At 36.4% G+C, this 20285-nt stretch overlaps 1 protein-coding gene across 1 annotated transcript in view; it reads left to right on the forward strand.

Moving 5' to 3' along the window:
* LOC150100214 (uncharacterized) overlaps positions 1-20285 on the forward strand; it is an 850396-nt gene that overhangs the window by 128128 nt on the left and 701983 nt on the right. The window contains exon 7 of the mRNA XM_090402345.1: positions 14181-14276. Coding sequence (XP_090258471.1) covers positions 14181-14276 — 96 coding nt within the window. The remainder of the gene's footprint in view (positions 1-14180; positions 14277-20285) is intronic.

The raw sequence follows: 20285 nt of genomic DNA on the forward strand, positions 1-20285 counted from the left end.
TGGAAGGATGACATTGATTGGAGAAAATGGTATAGAGACAGCTGTTGAGGAAAGTGTGCTGGAGATACTTAATGTGCAGTTCATAAAGGTTTTTCAATCTTGTGAATGTGACTTCATGGAGAGATTGAGAGCAGTTGATGATAGAGAAGAGAGACTGACTATAAGTGAGCAAGAGCTGTATAGGGAGTTGAGTAAACTAGATGTTAATAAGGCTGTGGGACTTGATAATATATCACCACGTATACTGAAGGAATGTGCTAGGGAGTTGACACTTGCCTTGACATATTTTTTTAATACGAGTCTTGCACTCAGTCAAGTTCCTAAGGAGGGCAAGATTGTGCCACTTCATAAAGGAAATGATCGAACTTGAGCATCAAACTATAGGCCTATCTGTGTGTCAGGTGTTGTGGTTAAGTTGTTGGAGAAGCTTGTGAGAACTAGGATCCAGAGTTGGGTTGACTACAATGGTATTATCTTTGGTGGACAGCATGGATTTGCTAAAGGGAGATCATGTTTTAGTAATCTACTTACTTATTATAATAAAGTGACTGCTTCCTTGGACAGAGGAGAAGGATACACAGTAATATACTTGGATTTCACAAAGGCTTTTGATAGAGTACCTCATGATAAGTTAACAGTCAAACTAGAGCAGATGGGGTTGGATATTAGATTAGTGCATTGGATTGGAGACTGGCTATCTGATAGGTATCAACAAGTTGTGTATGAGGGAGCAATATCAAGGAAAGGGAAAGTCACTAGTGGAGTGCCTCAGGGGTCTGTTTTAGGGGCCATTACTGTTTAACTTGTATATTAATGATATTGGCTAAGATTTGGATGGAGATATTCAGTTATTTACAAATGATGCAAAGTTGGGAAGAGCCATGAAGAGTAGTGAAGATGTTGTGGCCTTACAAGAAGACTTGAATAAATCGAGTGATTGGGCACGGAAATGGGGATGTGAGTTCAATGTTGCAAAATGAAAGGTTTTAAAATTTGGAAAACAAAGATGGGATGCAGAATATATGCTTGGTGAGGATATATTGTTGGAAGTAGAGGAAATAAGAGATCTGGGGGTGATAGTGGATAAGGAGCTAAAATTTAGGGGACACATCGCCAAAATTGTGGAGACAACACAAAGACTTCTGGGAATGTTGCGGAGGACACTGACGTGTAGAAGTAGGGAGATTCTTGTTCCATTGTATAAGGCTTTGATTAGGCCACACATGGACTATTGTGCCAGATTTGGTCACCTGGTTTTCAGAAGGATGAAGAGATGTTGGAAAGGGTCCAAAGGTGACTGACTAAGGTAGTTTCTGACCTCTGGAATGTTGAGTATGAGGAAAGATTGAGAAGATATAATTTGCAGAGTCTGGTGGACAGGAGGAAGAGGGGAGATGTGATAGAGACCTACAAGTTGGTAAGGGGTTGTTATAGGATCAATGTTGGAGTAGTTCTACAGAAAATAGCGGGAGATCAGGGGCGAAACAGTGGTCATCCCTGGAAACTGTATAAAGAGGGTGTGAGTAGGCGAGTGAGAGACAGTTTTTTTTCATGCAGAGTTGTAAATGATTGGAATTCCTTGCCTGAGAGTGTGGTGTCTGCAAGGAGTTTGAGTGTGTTTAAGACACGGTATGATGAGCTATGTGTGATAAAGAGACCTCCCAGATGAGTCTTAGACTCCACGAGGTCTTGGGGGTAATAATAATAATAATAATAAATAACTCCCTTTTAACTTATTATTATCATACCCCCACATTCTACCTATCAATCAAATTTTGCAACATACAGAGATCATGGAGACATTCTACAGACCTGACACCGTTTTACTGATTCACTTATGAATTCCCTCCACCACTTTTCAATTTTGACATGATAGTAAATTTGAGCACAAGTACACTGGATATGATGGAATAAAAGCTCTATAAAGAAGCACAGTAATTTCCCCTCCCCCACTTGTTACTCTGCTTTTCAGTATTCAAGTGATGCTTGTACTATTTCACCAAATTGTGTCATACATTTCCTCCCCCCTCCCCAGATCTCCCTGTGCACCATCACTCTCAACCAACCAAATTATGAACCTAATAAATTTCTTACAATACAATCCCATCAGTGTAATATGCAGCTTGTAATGTTTTCAGTCTGAGATGTATAAAATTACACTTGTACAGAGTGAACTGGGAACTGTCTTCCTTTGTTCATAATCTTAGTGTATTCATTTAAGGGGAAAAAAAAAAAAAAAAAAAAAAAAAAAGATGACATTTTTTTAAAGATGCACATTTTTGTATGAAAATTCTTTCTTTCACGGTTACATGGTGGTCAGCATTCTGTATAGAATTTATGGAGGCAAACACTCTTGTTACATTACTTATAATTAAGCAAATAACACTCGATGTTTTGATCTATATTGAGGTCATCATCAGAAAAACATGCATATTCATAGGACACAAGCTATACACCTGATTTCTGGTGAAAAAAATAATTAAAAAAACACACACACACATATATATATATAATAAATAAAAAATTACTTAATTAATTAACATAAAATAATTTTTTATATACATAAGTATAATAATATACAGATGATTAAAAAAGTTGCAGTGGAACTACATCAAACACATCTATAATCCTCTTATCTTAAGGTTTCTCGTATTGGGATTCTGCCATCGTGTTCTGGATACTCTCTCGGTTGTAGATGATCCTCCAGATTCTTGGAATTACTAATCCATCATTCTTGTTGAGATTAGGATGATGTTTCGGCATCTCAAAAGCTTCCTTAAATTTTCTTTCAAACCAGGTTTTGTTGTGTGGTGTAGGGACTTGGTGCCTTTCTGGTTGATTCTGAAGTGCATGGTCTGACAGGCCTGTTTTGCCACGGTGAAGGAATTTAATTTGGTGTTTGTGTTCATCTTATTCTGGTTGGAATAGTGTATCCTGTTTCCCCTACATTGTGTAGATTGCAGGTGCAATGAATTTTGTGAACCTCTAGGGTGGGCAATTATATATATTATATATAATTATATATACATTTATATATATTTTCACCTGAAGTATTTTCAGGACTGGGGCAACACATGGCAAAGGTGGTATAAGTTCTCATCACTTGTCTTAGTAACCCATAATGCAAAACACATCTCCTTGCAGACATGCATAATGCTTTGCATTAAGGGAAGGGTCACTACCCAGACCGGTTTTGACCTTTATTGAGGTCTCATCAGTGGGAGCCAGACCCAGAGGTGGTGTTACTAAGGTAGAAGTAATGGAGAAGTCATATTTCCATATGCCAGTTGCCAAAAGGTGTGACACCTTATTATTAAAATTCTCTGGATTAGAGATAAGTTGATGGAATTTTTTTCACTTGGCTATGCTACCAGTTATATATTTGGCTTAATCCTTTATCCAAGTGTAAGCAAAGAAAGTTTGCACCTCAAGTATTTTCAGGACTGGGGCAACTCGTGGCAAAGGTGGTATATGTTCTCATCACTTGCTTTAATATCCCATAATGCAAAGCACATCTCCTTGTGGACATGTATAATGCTATGCATTAAGGGAAGGGTCACTAACCAGACCGTTTTCGACCTTTATTGAGGTGTCATCAGTGGGAGCCAGATCCAGAGGTGATGTCTGGGTAGTGACCCTTCCCTTAATGCATAGCATTATACATGTTGGAAGTTTTTTTCCCCACTTGGTTAGACTATAATAAATTTAGTTTAATCCTTTATCCAAGTGTAAGCAAACAAAGTTTGTGTCTGAAGTATCTTCAGGACTGAGGCAACTTGTGGTAAAGGTGGACCAAGCTCTCATCACTCCTTGTCTTAGTATCTCCCATAATGCAAAGCACATCTCCTTGCAGAGATGTATAATGCTATGCATTATACATGTCCACAAGGAGATGTGCTTTGCATTATAGGATACTAAGGCAAGTGATGAGAATTTATACCACCTTTGCCATGAGTTGTTCCAGTCCTGAAAATACTTCAGGTTCAAACTTTGTTTGCTTACACTTGGATAAAGGATTAAACCAAATATATAATTGGTAGCATAGCCAAGCTTCCATCAATTTATCTCTAATTCAGAAAATTTCAATAATAAGGTGTGACACCTTTTGGTAACTGGCATATGGAAATATGACTTCTCCATTACTTCCACCTTAGTATTACCACCTCTGAGTCTGGCTCCACTGATGAGACCTCAGTAAAGGTCAAAACCGGTCTGGGTAGTGACCCTTCCCTTAATGCAAAGCATTATACATGTCTGCAAGGAGATGTGCTTTGCATTATGGGATACTAAGGCAAGTGATGAGAATTTATACCACCTTTGCCATAAGTTGTTCCAGTCCTGAAAATACTTCAGGTTCAAACTTTGTTTGCTTACACTTGGATAAAGGATTAAACCAAATATATAATTGATAGCATAGCCAAGTTTCCATCAACTTATCTCTAATCCAGAAAATTTCAATAATAAGGTGTGACACCTTTTGGCAACTGGCATATGGAAATATGACTTCTCCATTACTTCCACCTTAGTATTACTACTTCTGAGTCTGGCTCCCACTGATGAGATCTCAATAAAGGTTGAAACTGGTCTGAGTAGTGGCCCTTTCCTTAATGCATAGCATTATACATGTCTGCAAGGAGATGTGCTTTGCATTATGGGATACTAAGGTAAGTGATGAGAACTTGTACCACCTTTGCAACGAATTGTTCCAGCCCTGGAAATACTTCAGATGCAAACTTTGTTTGCTTACACTTGGATAAAGGGTTAAACCAAATATATAATTGTAGCATAGCCAAGTGAAAAAACTTCCATCAACTCTTGGGTGGGCATGGTAGGGATGTAGTTCTCTCAATTTTAATTTTTCATGAGGTTTGAAAGTTGCCTTAATGTTGTATTTATGTAGTGTGCTATCTATTTTTTCTGATATTCCCCTAATATATGGTACCGTTATGGCATTCTTGTACTCTTTTTGTCTTTTCATGGTATTATTATGGAGAATCTTGTGACCTGTTTGTGTTGTAGCCATTTTTTTATGAATGTTTGGCTAATAATTTCAAATTCCTTCTTCATTGCCTGCTCTTTGGAGCAAATTGTGATCTTAAATTGTTAGCAAATTGTTAAACATAGAGCTCTATGTTAGTATTATTACCATCATCAAGTAATTTGTGTGACATCAATCATAGAGCTAACATAAATATTTTATATGTATTTAATATTGATCTGATTAGAAGTAAGAAATAAAGTAAAAAAAAAAAAGATAACACTAGTGACTGATTGCCTTTAATTAAATTTTCTAAGTTTGCAATAACTCTAAACATACATAATAAAATATTCCCATTACTAATTCTCACCTTGTTAAACATTCATAATAAGTCCGTTATTAATTCTCATCTTGTTTAGTTTTAGCTTCTATCTCTTTATTTTTTCTCTCTTCTGTCTTTGGCATTCACCCACTCTTTATACACACTATCTAAATTAATTGAATTTCCATATAATTGTTAACTTTTCGCTCTCATTAGCATATCCAAATGACATTCTCCTAAACGGTTTCTAAGTTGGTTTTTTATTTGATTCATTAGACTAAAACCTCGCTCACAGTCTGCACTAGATGCAAGGAAGGTTCCTCCAGTATCCATCAACTTTGTCAAATCACAAAACTGCTCATTTTGAAGAGCAAATACAACCATTTGTGTAAAATTTGATATCATATTGCATTTAATTTTTTCTTGTACAGAAAATTTGAAATCATTAAACTGACTAATTATTTCTCTAGTATCATTTAGAAAATCATGATATTTAATACAATGGGCATTAACATGTTCACTACCAAATGAGAAATCACAATGTGAAATAGAGGAGATATCAAACACTGACCATTCTTATCTCATTCTCAGGGAATCTGTCCTCTAAATGTGCACATAAACCATTTATAAAATTTAACAGGGGCCTAGTAACCCTGGTTCAGGCTCTTCTTGTTTAAGTAAAGCATTTACTCTGTCACTCCAGCAAGCATCACCTTCTAAATACTGATTCCTGATTTTGTTAATCTTCCCTCTGGCAAAATGATGACGGTCTAGTGGTGTAAGGTTACTTCTTTGTAAGATTTGGCACAGGGAAGTCATTTCTTCAAAAACATCACTTAAAACATTAACAGCTACTTTGAATGTCACGTTAGTTAATTTATTGTGACAATAATTAACCACGAGATCATTTGATTTGTCTTTTTCAAAATATGTGATCAGTCCCTCATAGTTTCTTATTATTGCCTGTAATGCAAAATGTCTGGATAGCCACCGCACTTCATTGAGTGGTCTGAAGGCAATAGCTTCATTTTCAGATGCCTCGACAATTTCTTTAAATTTGTGTCTTTTCACTGCGGAACGAGAAAAGAGTGTGTACACTGTTCTCATTAATGTATCAATATCTCTGATTAGTTTAATTTCCTTCCACGTATCACAGATCCTCACAGTGAGCTACACAGTGTTGCTGGACAAGATATGGAACTTCTAATTTAAGTTTTGCAGCGACACCATTAACTTTGCCCAGCATCACTGCAGCTCCATCAGAGGTAAACATCACCATTTTTTGGAGATCAAGTTTCTTTTCTTGATAAAACTGTTTAATTGCTAACACAATGGAGGAGGCATCACATGCCTGCAACTGAATTATTCCATCAAAATATGTTTTATATTCATTACAATCTTTAGGTCTAAACTTAAAATAGAGAATGAGACATTTGTTAACAGTTATATCAGTGCTTTTATCAGTGGTTAAGGAAATTTGCAGATGCAATTTGCTCAAACGTCATTTTCAACAATTAAATTGATTGTTTCCAGAAATTCAAACACATAATTTTTGCTTCACGAGCTGTTCGGGAGTTGAACAGACTTATCCATATGTTCATTAATATGTTGAACTGAAAGTAAAGAATTATTCATCTTAACAACTAATAAGACACTGTCAATAAGAACTTTAATCTGCTCTGGGTTTGATCGTTTTCTCTGTCAGTCATCAGAACTTTCACGTAGCATATGCAGTGCTCCTGTAGCTGGCAACGAACAATTTTGTTGCCTAAGTTTGTGTACACTATCCAGATGTATTTTACTTGTCAAATGGCGTTTCAAAAAGTCCAACTTCCAAGTGACATCAAACTTCTTCCCATTAGCAAAATCCCCAGCAACCTTTGCATCACGACAATAAATACAAACAACACCAGTTGTAGCATCATACATAAATATTTCACGCAGCTGAATGTTTATCAACTCATGAGCTTTTGGCATAGCAGTTTTCACTATTTCATCCAGCCATTCACTTTTAAAGCAGCTAGCAGTTAGTTTTCACTTCACACCTTTTGCTTCCTTTGAATTTGACATGGTGCATCAGATTTTTGCAATTTTGTTATTCGAAGAATGTTTTTATAAATTTACAAATGTACACTATTCACTGAATAACTTGGCAAGGCATTGCCGAGGGCAACACAAGACCTAAAAGATATGCCTAGAGGCTAGATTTAATTAACTTGGTTGTATCTCAATGCATGTACACGAATGTTATTATTTAGTCTACTATTTTAAAATTCCTTTTAAAAAATCCAAAAATTCTCTTTTACTCTAATTAATTGTACTCTAATTTAAGTTTTTAAAAGTATTTAGTTATTTTTATTAAAATTATGAAACCATTGTTTTAATTCGTCATGATCTTGAAATAATTTGATCAGCGAATCACGTTTGGGAATTTTCCATGAATCAGGCCTGAGATGTAAACAAACTGCATGCCATTCTATATGCTACTTAAAAATTACACATTTAAGCACACACCCCTTTCACTTTGGCATCAAAGCGCTAGCCTCAAAATAGGGTTACTGTTAATAATTTATAAGTTTTGTGCAACTTCGAGAATGTAATAAAAATGTGAGGTTATAGAAGTGACTGATGATTTTTTGAGTTGTTTTGGGATTATATCCATTTAGGATGGCTGTATTTTTGATAACTTCTAATTCCTGGTTTAAAGATTCTTCAGAGGAGCAGAATTTGTGTGCTCTGGAAACTAGTGATTTAATAATGCCAGATTTCTGAGATGGATGATGAGCAGAAGAATTGTGAATGTAGCGACCTGAGAATGTAGGCTTGCGAAAGACAGAAGTGGCGATGGAACCGTCTTCTTTTCTTTTGATGTGTAAATCCAAAAAAGAGATACCCTGTGGAGATTCTTTTTCTAACGTAAAGTTGATGCGATGATGAAGAAGGTTAATTTTATCTAGAAATAGTTGTAATTCAGGTTTGGGATGATTCCATACTGCAAATACATCATCGACATATCTTAGCCAAATTTTTGGTTTGGGTTCAAAAGTGGTGAATATTTTTTCCTCAAGGTGTTCTAGAAACAAATTTGCTAGGTTTGGTGATAAAGGAGATCCCATTGCTGTTCCTTCCTCTTGCTTGTAAATTTGACCTTTCAAGTGAAGTAACCTGATGCAATAACAAACTTGAACAATTCAACTATATCAGACGGAAATTTTTGAGTTAGTAATTCTATTGTTTCTTTATGGGGAATGTTAGTGAAGAGGGAGACAATGACGAAGCTGATTAACAAGTCAGTTTTTGATAGTTGAATGTCTTTAATTTTTGTGTGAAACTCAGTAGAATTTTTGATTGAAGAGACTGAGTGGCCTATGTGAGGGCGGAGAAGGTTAGATAAGAATCTTGATAACTTGTATACGTTGGACAGCTGATACAGTCTACGACAGGTCTAAGTGGAAGATTAGAGTGGAACCAAAAATTTGGCTAAGATATGTCGATGACGTATTTGAAGTATGGAATCATCCCGAACCTGAATTACAACTGTTTCTAGATAAAATTAACCTTCTTCATCATCGCATCAACTTTACGTTAGAAAAAGAATCTCCACAGGGTATCTCTTTTTTGGATTTACACATCAAAAGAAAAGAAGACGGTTCCATCGCCACTTCCGTCTTTCGCAAGCCTACATTCTCAGGTCGCTACATTCACAATTCTTCTGCTCATTATCCATCTCAGAAATCTGGCATTATTAAATCACTAGTTTCCAGAGCACACAAATTCTGCTCCTCTGAAGAATCTTTAAACCAGGAATTAGAAGTTATCAAAAATACAGCCATCCTAAATGGATATAATCCCAAAACAACTCAAAAAATCATCAGTCACTTCTGCATACTTCTGCATACAGGAAGAAGTGCATAGGATTCCCATACCTTACGTTAAAGGCATCTCAGAACGTCTTTCTAAAATTATGAAGAAATACAATTTTGCCACTACTTACAAACCTATCAACCAAATTTACAACTTATTATCTTCTCCTAAGGACAAATTCTCACCCTTGATGTTACCTGGTGTTTATGAGATTCCATGCTCATGCAAATTATCTTACTTTGGACAGACAGGTAGGTCTGTTCAGAAACGCATCTCGGAACATCAAGACCACATTCGTCTTTTTAAACCGCAGAAATCTGGCCTCTCTCAACACGGAATTGAAAATCCAAACCATAGGATCCATTGGGAAAAGGCTAAACTTTTACATAGATCTTTATTTAAACATGAACGTTTATACAAAGAAAGTTCTGAAGCCCTACTACACAGACCAAACCTAAACCGCAACGACGTTCTTACTATTCCTAAAGTATGGGAAATTATCATACAAAACTGTGTTAAATAATTAACGTTTTTTTTTTTTTTTTTTGTACTACTTTAGCACATTATGCACGTGTTCATGAGATTCTATTGTAATCATGCGCCCTAACTGTATGTTATTCCTAATTTTTGTTTAAATACTGTACTGATGATGTCCTAAGATACTTAGGATGAAATATTTACAATTAAATAATTTTCACTGTGGTTTATACGTGTGTTTCTTATAATTGTGTGTGTGTGCACATGCGCACAGCTTAGAGGGAACATTGGCTATAACCCCCAAAAAATCCAAAAATTATTACAACCATGTAACCAGAACCCCCTCCCCTTTCAAAACAGAGATTTCTCAAACTCTATCACCATTCCATATATCCAGAGCACATTTGAAAAATTAACAAAAATCTAAGGAAATATGACCTTACAACCAATTACAGACCACATAAGAAATTTTCATCTTTTATCTGCTCGACCAAAGCCCAGCCACATCCCCCCCCCCAAAAAAAAAGTATAGCAGGTCACTTGCAGTTGCAAACTATCTTCTACAGCCAAATAGGCAGGACAGCGAATATCAGGAGATCTGAACACTACATTTTTGTGATCCCTGTAATATTGTTGAACTATAGGAAGGTATTAATTAAAGTTTTTTTATAATTAATATGAAATAAACATAATGAAACATGAAATAAACATAGTGATGGGTGATTTCAATGCGAAAGTGGGCAGAGGGGGGGTGATGGAGAAATTGTTGGAGAACATGGCTTAGGCACCAGAAATGAACAAGGATATCGCCTTGTCCGGTTCTGTAAAGAAGAAGATCTAGCAACAGCAAACACCTAGTTTTAACTTCCACCCAGAAGACTGTACATGGCCTCAAGATAACTGACATAATATTGTCAGAAATCAAATTGACTACATACTGATAAATAAAAGATTCCACAGTAGTATAAAGAGTGCAAAGACTTTTCCTGGAGCAGATATCTCATCAGACCACAATCCCATAGTTGCAGAAATATGCCTTAGATTAAAATCAACCAGTAAATCACAAAAGAAGAAAAAGAAAATTGATGTAGAAAAACTAAAAGACCCAAAAATAAATAAAAGAACGAAGACACAGCTTAACCTGCCATTACAAGAGATTAACATAGAAGAAAATGAAAGAGTGGAATCTCTTTGGAATAGCTTAAAGAATACCATCGTAACTACAAGTATTGAAGAAGTAGGTTATGTGAATAAATAATGTAAAACAACAGGAATGGATGGCAAATGAGATTCTTTCTCTTATCGATACACGCAGAATGTACAAAAACAAAGACCTAGCCAAATATACAGAAACACATAACATTATCAAGAAAATAAATAAAAGAAGCTAAGGAAAATTGGATGAAAAATTTATGTACCAAGATTGAACTGCTTCAGTAAAAACATGACCATTTCAATCTGTATAAGAAAATCAACAAAATTCTGGAAAACTCAGAAAAAAGCAAACAATGTCTCTAAGAGACAAAAGTGGAAAATTAGTTCTAGAAGAAGAAAACAAAGCACAGATTTGGATAAAGTATGTAGTAGAACTCTTCAATGATAATAGACAGAAACCTATAAATATAAAAGATTACATACAGGGACCAGCAATTCTGAAATGTGACAAGAAAAGCCAGTGGATCAGATGGTGTGCAAACAGAATTTTTAAAATTAAGAGAACAAGATAACATCAAACTTCTTGAAAAACTGTTCAATAAAGTATATGAAAGTGGCGAATTTCTACTAGATTGGCTGGCTCAAATCTATGTTTATCACTATCCCAAAGAAACCCAAAGCGAATTCCTGTGGTGACTTCCACCTTATTAGTCTAATGAGCCAAACATTAAAAATATTTTCGAAAATAATTCAGAATCGCATCTATTGAATAAGTGAAGAAACTCTGAGTAAAACGCAGTTTGGCTTTCAGAATGGTTTTGGTACTAGAGGCCTTTTTCTGTGCTCAAATATTGATACAAAAATGCATAGAAAAACAGAAATCTGTCTTTATGTGTTTCATAGATTTCAAAAAAGCGTTTGACAAAGTCAGACACACTAACTTAATAGAGGTCCTTCAACAAATAGGGCTAGATGAAAAAGACATAAGACTAATAAGAAATCTGTATTGGAATCAGTTAGTTACCATTCAATTAGACAAAGTTACCACCCGTGATATTAACATCAAAAGAAGAGTGAGACAAGGATGAGTGTTCTCACCACTCTTGTTCAACATATACTCAGAGGCAATCTTTAAAAAGGCATTAGAAGAATGTTCAGAGGGAATCACAATAAACGGAAAGACTGTTAACAACCTACGATATGCAGATGACACAGTACTAATTACAGATAACATCATGGATCTCCAAAAACTCATTGACAGAGTATACATAGAATGCCAAAGAATGGGAATAAATATAAACATCAAGACGAAATACATGATCATCAGCAAACATCCAATCTCATCAATGAAACTGACACTCAATGGGAAAAATATCGATCAAGTGTCAAGGTATAAATATTTTGGTTGCTGGCTTAATGAAAGGTGGGATCCTGAAATAGATATCCTGAAAAAGGCAAGGATTGAAGTTGCACGGCAGTCCTTCATGAAAATGAGAACATTATTCTGCAATAAAGAATCTAAACATAGACGTCAGATGCCGAATGCTGAAATATTATGTCTGGTCCATTCTGCTCTGTGGAGTTGAAACATGGACATTGAAGGCGACAACTATCAAGAAAATTAAAGCCTTTGAGATGTGGCTATATCGAAGATTGCTAATGATATCATGGAAAAAAATTACATAAGAAGATGTCTTAAAATCCATTGGCAAAGCCAAAGATCTCATACAAACAATCAAGAAACAAAAAACATATTTTGGCCATATCAAGACATCAAGACTTGGACAGGGAAGAGCAGCGTACAACTGCTCAGATTAACACAAGAACGCAGTTTGTTTGCCAAGATAGTCACTGACCTTTGATAGAAGATAGCACCATAAGAAGAAGAAGATAATTAATATTCTAGTATACATTATTATTTCCTGAAAAAATTAAAACATATGGACACTTGGTGGGGAAGCTTTAAAGGAAGTAGAGGAGATGAGAGATCTGAGAGTTTTGGTAGACAAGGACCTGAAATTCAGGGACAACATTGCACAAGTTGTGAATATGCCACATTGGATAATGGTAATGATGCAGAGGATCCTGGCATGCAGAAATAAAGAGATTATGATATATTGTATAAGGCCATGATCAGACCTTGTGGATTATTGTGCACAGATTTGGTCACCGGGTTCACAAATGTGGTCAGTGGCCTTTGGAATATGGAGTATGAGGACAGATTGGAAGAATGTAAATTGCAAACCCTCATGAATAGAAGGAGGAGGGGGGGGGGGGATATGATTGAGACATATAAGTTAGGAGTTCTTATCAGGTGACATGGAAGAGTTTTTTCATAGAATTGGGAGAAGAACAAGAGGCCATTCCTAGATAAGGATGTTGCGAGCAGAGGATGGAGGAGGAGGTTTTTTACACGGAGAGTGGTTGATGAGTGGAACTCATTGCCTAAGTGTGTTGTGAATGTAGACTCATTGAATCAGTTTAAGCAGTTCAATGAGCTTTGTGTGTGATAGTGTGTATCTCCCACAATGAGTTCTGACTCTATGGAAATCAGATGTTCATGATAATAATAATAAGTCTGCACGGTTAGCCTAGTTCAGTGATGGCGAACCTTTTTACCCAGGTGTGTCAAACATCTTTTTTTTTTAAATATTGGTGTTGTTAATGTGCCACTTGCATACATGCATTATAAATTTCACTACTTAATCATAGATGGTGACTTATACATATCATATTAGGCTGTTTATTTAATAGGGCATTGATATACAATCTATGAATTCATATTATACAATTAATTTAATAAACTGAAATTATTGAAATTAGTTTTTTCATCAGAATACCAATATTTTTCACCATCCAAGGTGTGTCACCTGAAACCCTCAAGTGTGTCAGTGCTGACACGCTTGTTATAGGTTCGCCATCACTGGCCTAGTTGCTTTGCGCTTCGCAACCATATGCCTGGGGAAGGAGTGTCCTAGGTTCGATTCCCATCGATAACAACACGAGGAGCTTAAGGATCTTCCTCGACCATAGCCAAGGGTCTGAGGTGGACAGCAGGGTTTTTTCTGCCAGTTTATCGGGGTTTTTCATCCCGCAAGCAGGCAAACTGGTCCCATGAACACACACGGATTACAGTCAGGAATACTGACCCAGCCATAGGCCTGATTTGTCAACTATGCAGGTTCTGAGCCCAGAGAAAATTTGGGGGAAATGAGATAGTGCCGTACCTCCCCATAAAGGGGATTCACGGCTGTGTATCATCATACAATAATTATTATTATTATAATAATAATAAAAAGTGAATCCATTATTTATTTATTTTTGTCTAACACATAGGTCCTATTAAAAGATTGAATGATTTTCTACACATTCTTTTTATTTCAGTTGTCAAACTGGTTTAATCAACTTGCATTAGGACAAGGTATTGGAGGAGATAAAGGACCACCTCCAGATGCTTTTCAGTTCATGCAAGCCCAGGTGGTAAGTTACTTTAAATTACTGATTATTATCATAGTCAGATCAGATTATTATTATTTTTTTATTTTTTTTTCATGACACCTCCAGGGAGTCCAAAGACTCTCATCAAGGGAGGACACCTACTCTACAACTCTCCGTCTCTACCACTCAATCTACATCTAACCACAACTACAACTACAACTAACCGCAACTACACCAACTCCATCTACCTCCCATCACCACCACCACCGCTAGTTTTTCCACAGACAATTACAAATATCCATCCATGCCCATGGTAGGATTCGAATCCGCAGCCTTTTGGCTAGAGAGTGGATATGCTAACCACTCAGCCAAACAGGCTGTCTGTTATATAGATTACATACAGTAAAGGTAAATTACTGAGAGCATAATTCGCTTTTGAAGCATGTAATTTTATCAAACAAAATCTGTATTATTTTACTTTTGATACGTGAAATTTTTGAAATTTGGACCACTTAAGCCTTAACAAACTTCAGTGTGAAGAATTTTGGCCTGCACGGTTAGATTCTTCTAACCGTGCAGGCCAAAGGAAATCCCAAAGTGTTCTTTTGTTATGCAGTAAGTAAAAGGAAGAATGATTATGAAAGATGAACTTTAATGAGTGATGATGGTCACTAGGGGGGGACAGAAGTTGATAAAATAGGTGAGTTACTGAGTGACCACTTTGCAAGGGTATATCATCCTAGTGAGGTTACTGCTTTAACATATATGACAGATACTAATGTGGTAACAGAGGTGGATGAATTGGAGGTTCTTATGATATTGCAGAATCTCAATGTAAATCCAACTGTGGGATTAGATGGGATTGTGAGAATGTGCAAGAGAACTGGCAATGCCTCTGACTAGGCTCTTTTATTTAAGTCTCAGCTCTGGTAGAGTTCCAAGGGAGTGGAATGAGGGCAAAATAATTTCCTTGCATAAGGAATGTTCTAAGACTGCAGTATCAAATTATAGACCAATCAGTATCCCAGGTGTTGTGGTAAAAGTACTGAAAAAATTGGTCAAAAAGAGAATTCAAGAATGGGTTGAGAAAAATACGATACTGTATGAGGGGCTGATCTTGCCTTAGTAGTATACTTTTTTTTTTTATTATAGAGTAACAGCAGAGTTGTACAAAGAGATGTTGAAAAAATAGATATATGATGATTCTGCTGGATTTCGCAAAGGCATTTGACAGAATACCACATGGAACTGTGTTACACAAATTTCAACAAATGGGGATGTATATGACACTGGTTAAGTGGATAAGAGGGTGGCTGCTGGACAGATATCAAAAAGTGGTGTCTCAAGGGACAGAATCGAGACAAAAAGAGATGACTAGTGGTGTTCAGTGCTGGGACCATTGCTGTTTAATTTGTACATAAATGATATAGGAAATAACTTGAAAGGAAATATTCAAATCAAATTTTTGTCAGAATGGACAAAGGTAATGGATGTCAGTTTAATGTGGAGAAATGTAAAGTTATGCATTTTGGGATAAACAGATTACAAGCTGTGTATCACATTGATGGAACTGTACTCTAGGAAGTAGATGAAGCTACAGATTTAGGAATGGTGGTAGACATAGAGTTAAAGTTTAGAGAACATATTGCCAAGGATGCTAAGGTATCCCATAAGATTACTTGCTGTTGAAGAACACATTAACAAGAAGAGATAAGGAAGTTGTTATTCCTCTTTATAAGGCCTTGGTATGTCACATCTGGATTACTGTGCTTAAGTCTGGTCTCCTGGGTTTCTTGGAGATGAGGAAACACTGGAGAAGATTCAGAGGCGAGCGACCAAGATGGTAAGTTGTCTGTGGAATGTTTCCTATGAAAATAGATTGAAGGTGTGTGGATTGCAAAAAGTTGGTTGACAGGAGAAAAAGAGTGGTTATGATAGAAACATTTAAGTTACTTATAAATTATATATTTAGTTTAATCCTTTATCCAAGTGTAAGCAAACAAAGTTTTTGCCTGCTGAAGTATCTTCAGGATTGGGGGCAGCTAGTGGTAAAGATGGACGAACTTCACATCACTTGCCTTAGTATCCCATAATGCAAAGCACATCTCTTTGCAGACATGTATAATGCTATGCATTATGGGAAGGGGCACTACCCAGGCTTGTTTCCCTGTATTAAGTGCGAGGTTACCTCTCCAAAAACTCGTGAGACCCCCGGATCACCCAACAATGAGCAACTTGAAGGATCAAAACTCAGCATTGTTCCCCTCAGTAACAGACTCACCCTGTCACTGAGAAGAGCTCTCAGCATTTGGCTCTACTCAGTGGCAGGCTCATCCCACCACCGAGCAGAACTGCTCATATTTCATCTGAGGAGTAACAGCAACAGCCGTGCCTCAGTTAACTTCATGGGCTACAGCATTGCCATCCATTACCCCTCTACCTGGGTAACAGCAACAGCTGATCCTCAGTTAGAACTTCATTGGCTACAGCATTGCCATCCATTACCCAAGCTTCCAACTGGTTTCGACCCTTAGGGGTCTCGTTAGTGGGAGCCAGACCCAGAGGCGATACCAAGGTTGAAGCAATACAGAAGTCATATTTACCTATATGAGTTGCCAAAAGGTGTCACACCTTATTAATAAATTACTCTGGATTAGAGAACAATGTTAAAAGTTATTTTCACTTGGTTAGACTATAAATTATATATTTAGTTTAAATCCTTTATCCAAGTGTAAGCAAACAAAGTTTTTGCCTGAAGTATCTTCAGGACTGGGGCAGCTCATGGCAAAAGTGGACATACTTCACATCACTTGCCTTAGTATCCCATAATGCAAAGCACATCTCCTTGCAGACATGTATAATGCTATGCATTATGGAAAGGGTCATTACCCAGACCGGTTTTGACCTTTATTGAGGTCTCTTGAGTGGGAGCCAGACCCAGAGGTGTATCCAAGGTTGAAGCAATGCAGAAGTCATATTTACCTATACGAGTTGCCAAAAGGTGTCACACCTTATTAATAAATTACTCTGGATTAGAGAATGATGTTGGAAGTTTTTTCACTTGGTTAGACTATAAATTATATATTTAGTTTAATCCTTTATATTATAAACTAATATAAAGGATTGCCTACAATGCCCCCCCCCGAGTTCTGGACTGGTAGGCCGGTTCTCCTTGAATTCTGATGACTCGAATTTTAAAGACTCGAAAGGTGGGGTTCCGACTCCCCCCTCCCGGGTCTACGGCGCCCAACTCCCCTGAGTTCCGGACTGGTAGGCCTGTTCTTGAATTCTGATGACTCGAATTTTGAAGACTTGACACTCAGGGTAGCCCTGAGTTTCAAAACATTTCAAATAACTTGACAAAAAACATGACACAAAAACGTTACAAAATAAGCCTTATCATTTTATATTATAGAGTAGATTATATGATGGTTAGACTATAAATTATATATATATAATTTAAAGTCTAACCAAGTGAAAAAAACTTCCAACATTTAAGTTACTTAAAGGGTTTTATAAGATTGATGCTTTGGAAATGCTTCAGCACTTGGCTAGAGGGGCAATAACAAGAGGTTATCCCTGGAAGTTGAATAAAGGTGTGGTTAGTAGGGGTGTGAGACTAGATTTTTTGCTTGGAGAGTTGTGAATGAGTGGAATGGGTTGCCAGAGTCAATTATGAGTGCTTTGTCTATTAATGTCTGATAGATTGTGTGGATAGTCTGGATCTTCTATGATGAGTCTTTGGACTTCATTGAGGCACCTATACAATAATAATAATAATTAGGACTGGTCACTAGAAGGCTGCAATTTGCATAGTGATAATAAAGAGCTCTGAAAAGATAATTGATATTTTGCATAATAATTGGTGATATTGCTTGAATTTTAGTATATTATTATTTATTTTTGATAACCTGGTGTGTTTGCATGATGTTTGACCTTGGGGAATTGCTATTAACTTTATTAAGTGAAATTTTTTAATCTTGCCCTCTTTGAATTGAATAGAATGGCGGTACTTAACGAGGTTAACCACATGATCATTGGCTGATGCAACTAGGTGAGCGTTGCAAAAACTGAGTGCCATTAATGATGTAAATTTTTCAAAAATGGTTTGATGTCATGAGTGTAATATGTTGTGTAGAGACTGAATAATGGACGAGAGAAAGTATGAATTTGTAGGAATGCAATATTTTGTTAGACTATGATGTTAACAAATGCAAAACATGCTGAAGTAATGAAAGATAGCATAAATGAAAGCAATTGAAATAGAACAAAAGCTAGTGAGACTGAGGGAGTGAAAGAATGCAAGAATGTAAAGTAAGGAAAATGAAGTAAGGTGCAGTAGAATGAGAGGTAGCAAGACTATGGGATTGACAAAGCGTGAAATTTTCAGAATGCAAGATTTGATGAAACTGTTATTCAAAATGAAAAATGAAATAAGGAATATGTGGACTGGTATTAGACGTGTAGTGGAAACAAATGAAAGCATGCAAAAGAATAGAATGAAAGAAAAAAGGATAAAAAGGTAACAAGTGTTTCAAGAATAGTAATGTATAGAGATTCCATTATTAGAGAATTAGTTAAAGAGAGAGAGAGAGAGTCCATAAAGTCTGTTATCCAAGAAGGAGAATGAGCAAGATAAACCGTGCTTTGGACATGAGTAGGAAATGAGCAAGGGAATTAGTGGTGCTTGTGGGGACAAATGATTTAAGTGGACATAAAGAGAATTTAAGGTGATTATAATACAGGAGAAAAACTCCCATAAAATACTTTATTAAGTGTAGAATTTTCGTCTGAGTATCATAGATATCATCAGTACAAGAACACAAAATGGCAACTGAACATAAACAGACAATTCTAAAAATCAACACCTAAGTAGAATAGCTAATGTATGATCAGTAAATTTCCTAACTTATATATATATCTATATATATAGATATATATATATATATATATAAGATAGATATTTTTTTAATTTTTTTTTATTTAACTTGATAAAATATACCTGAGAAGATAGGTAACAAAAGGGCTATTTACATATTATAAGTATATATATTACAGAGAAAGAAAGATTTTCCTTTTGGATCAGTTTCACTATTAGTTGTCGTTCAGATGAAATGTATTGTCATCGGCAATCCAGAACAGGGTACCAGTTGGGTTCCACTCCTCTATGAATTTCGCGACAGTTCTTGTTTCTTTGTAGTAATCAAGTTCCAGTGAAAGCCTGCTTTGTAGTTTCTGACGAAGGTTATACATGAGGGTTTGTGCGATTCGGTGATGGATGGGTATTGGTTATTTCTTGTGTGTTTTAGATAGAAGCTGTAGATGTCGGCCTTAGCACAGATGAAGAGGAAATTGCATATTCTGTGTTTGTTTTCTTCTGTATGGACTAAATTCCAGTAGTCTTCTTGGCTGTGTGCATAGTTAGAGGCAGTATTCAGGACATAGGTTATCATTGCTTTGTTTGCAGGACAGGTTAGTTATGCGTGTGTGTGTGTGTATATGTTCCAAGGTACCTGAAACTTCACAGAATAGACACAGATCCATTTCTCTGAGCTGAAATTTGTAGAGCTTAGAAGGAGTTGGCAGGATGTTATGCCATAGTCTCCACTGTATGTCGGAATTTGGTTTGGCACACTTCGATTTATATGGAAGATCCCACTGAAAACTGAATGGCATGTGCAGCCTTGTAGATGAGAGGGTTAAGGATGAATATACAAAGGGTGAAGTTGAAGGCACTGACATGAGGAAGTGGTATATTTTCTTGTAGTTGGAGAGAAGAAGTGGAAGTGAGGCTTCAAATTGTACAAGATGAAATATCGGCTCGAAGCAGTTTCTAGAAGGAATACAGATTCCCTGAGGTGTAGCTATATCTGAATAGACTTTTATAATAGCAGCTTGCATCTGTTGATATTGCTTTTCAGTTTTTGGGTTCTTCATTGGTAGGCTTTTGAATGTTTTCCACTTTAGAGTCTGGGTCAGGAGGTCCCCTATGATTCTTATTCCTGCCCAGTTCCATGTAAGGAAAAGAAAGGGCTGGCCAGTTGTGAGACT

Source organism: Typopeltis vanoorti, chromosome 13, assembly GCF_054136105.1.
Source record: "Typopeltis vanoorti isolate ZY-2024b chromosome 13, IOZ_Tvanoo_1.0, whole genome shotgun sequence".
In the NCBI taxonomy this organism is placed as follows: Eukaryota; Metazoa; Arthropoda; class Arachnida; order Uropygi; family Thelyphonidae; genus Typopeltis; species Typopeltis vanoorti.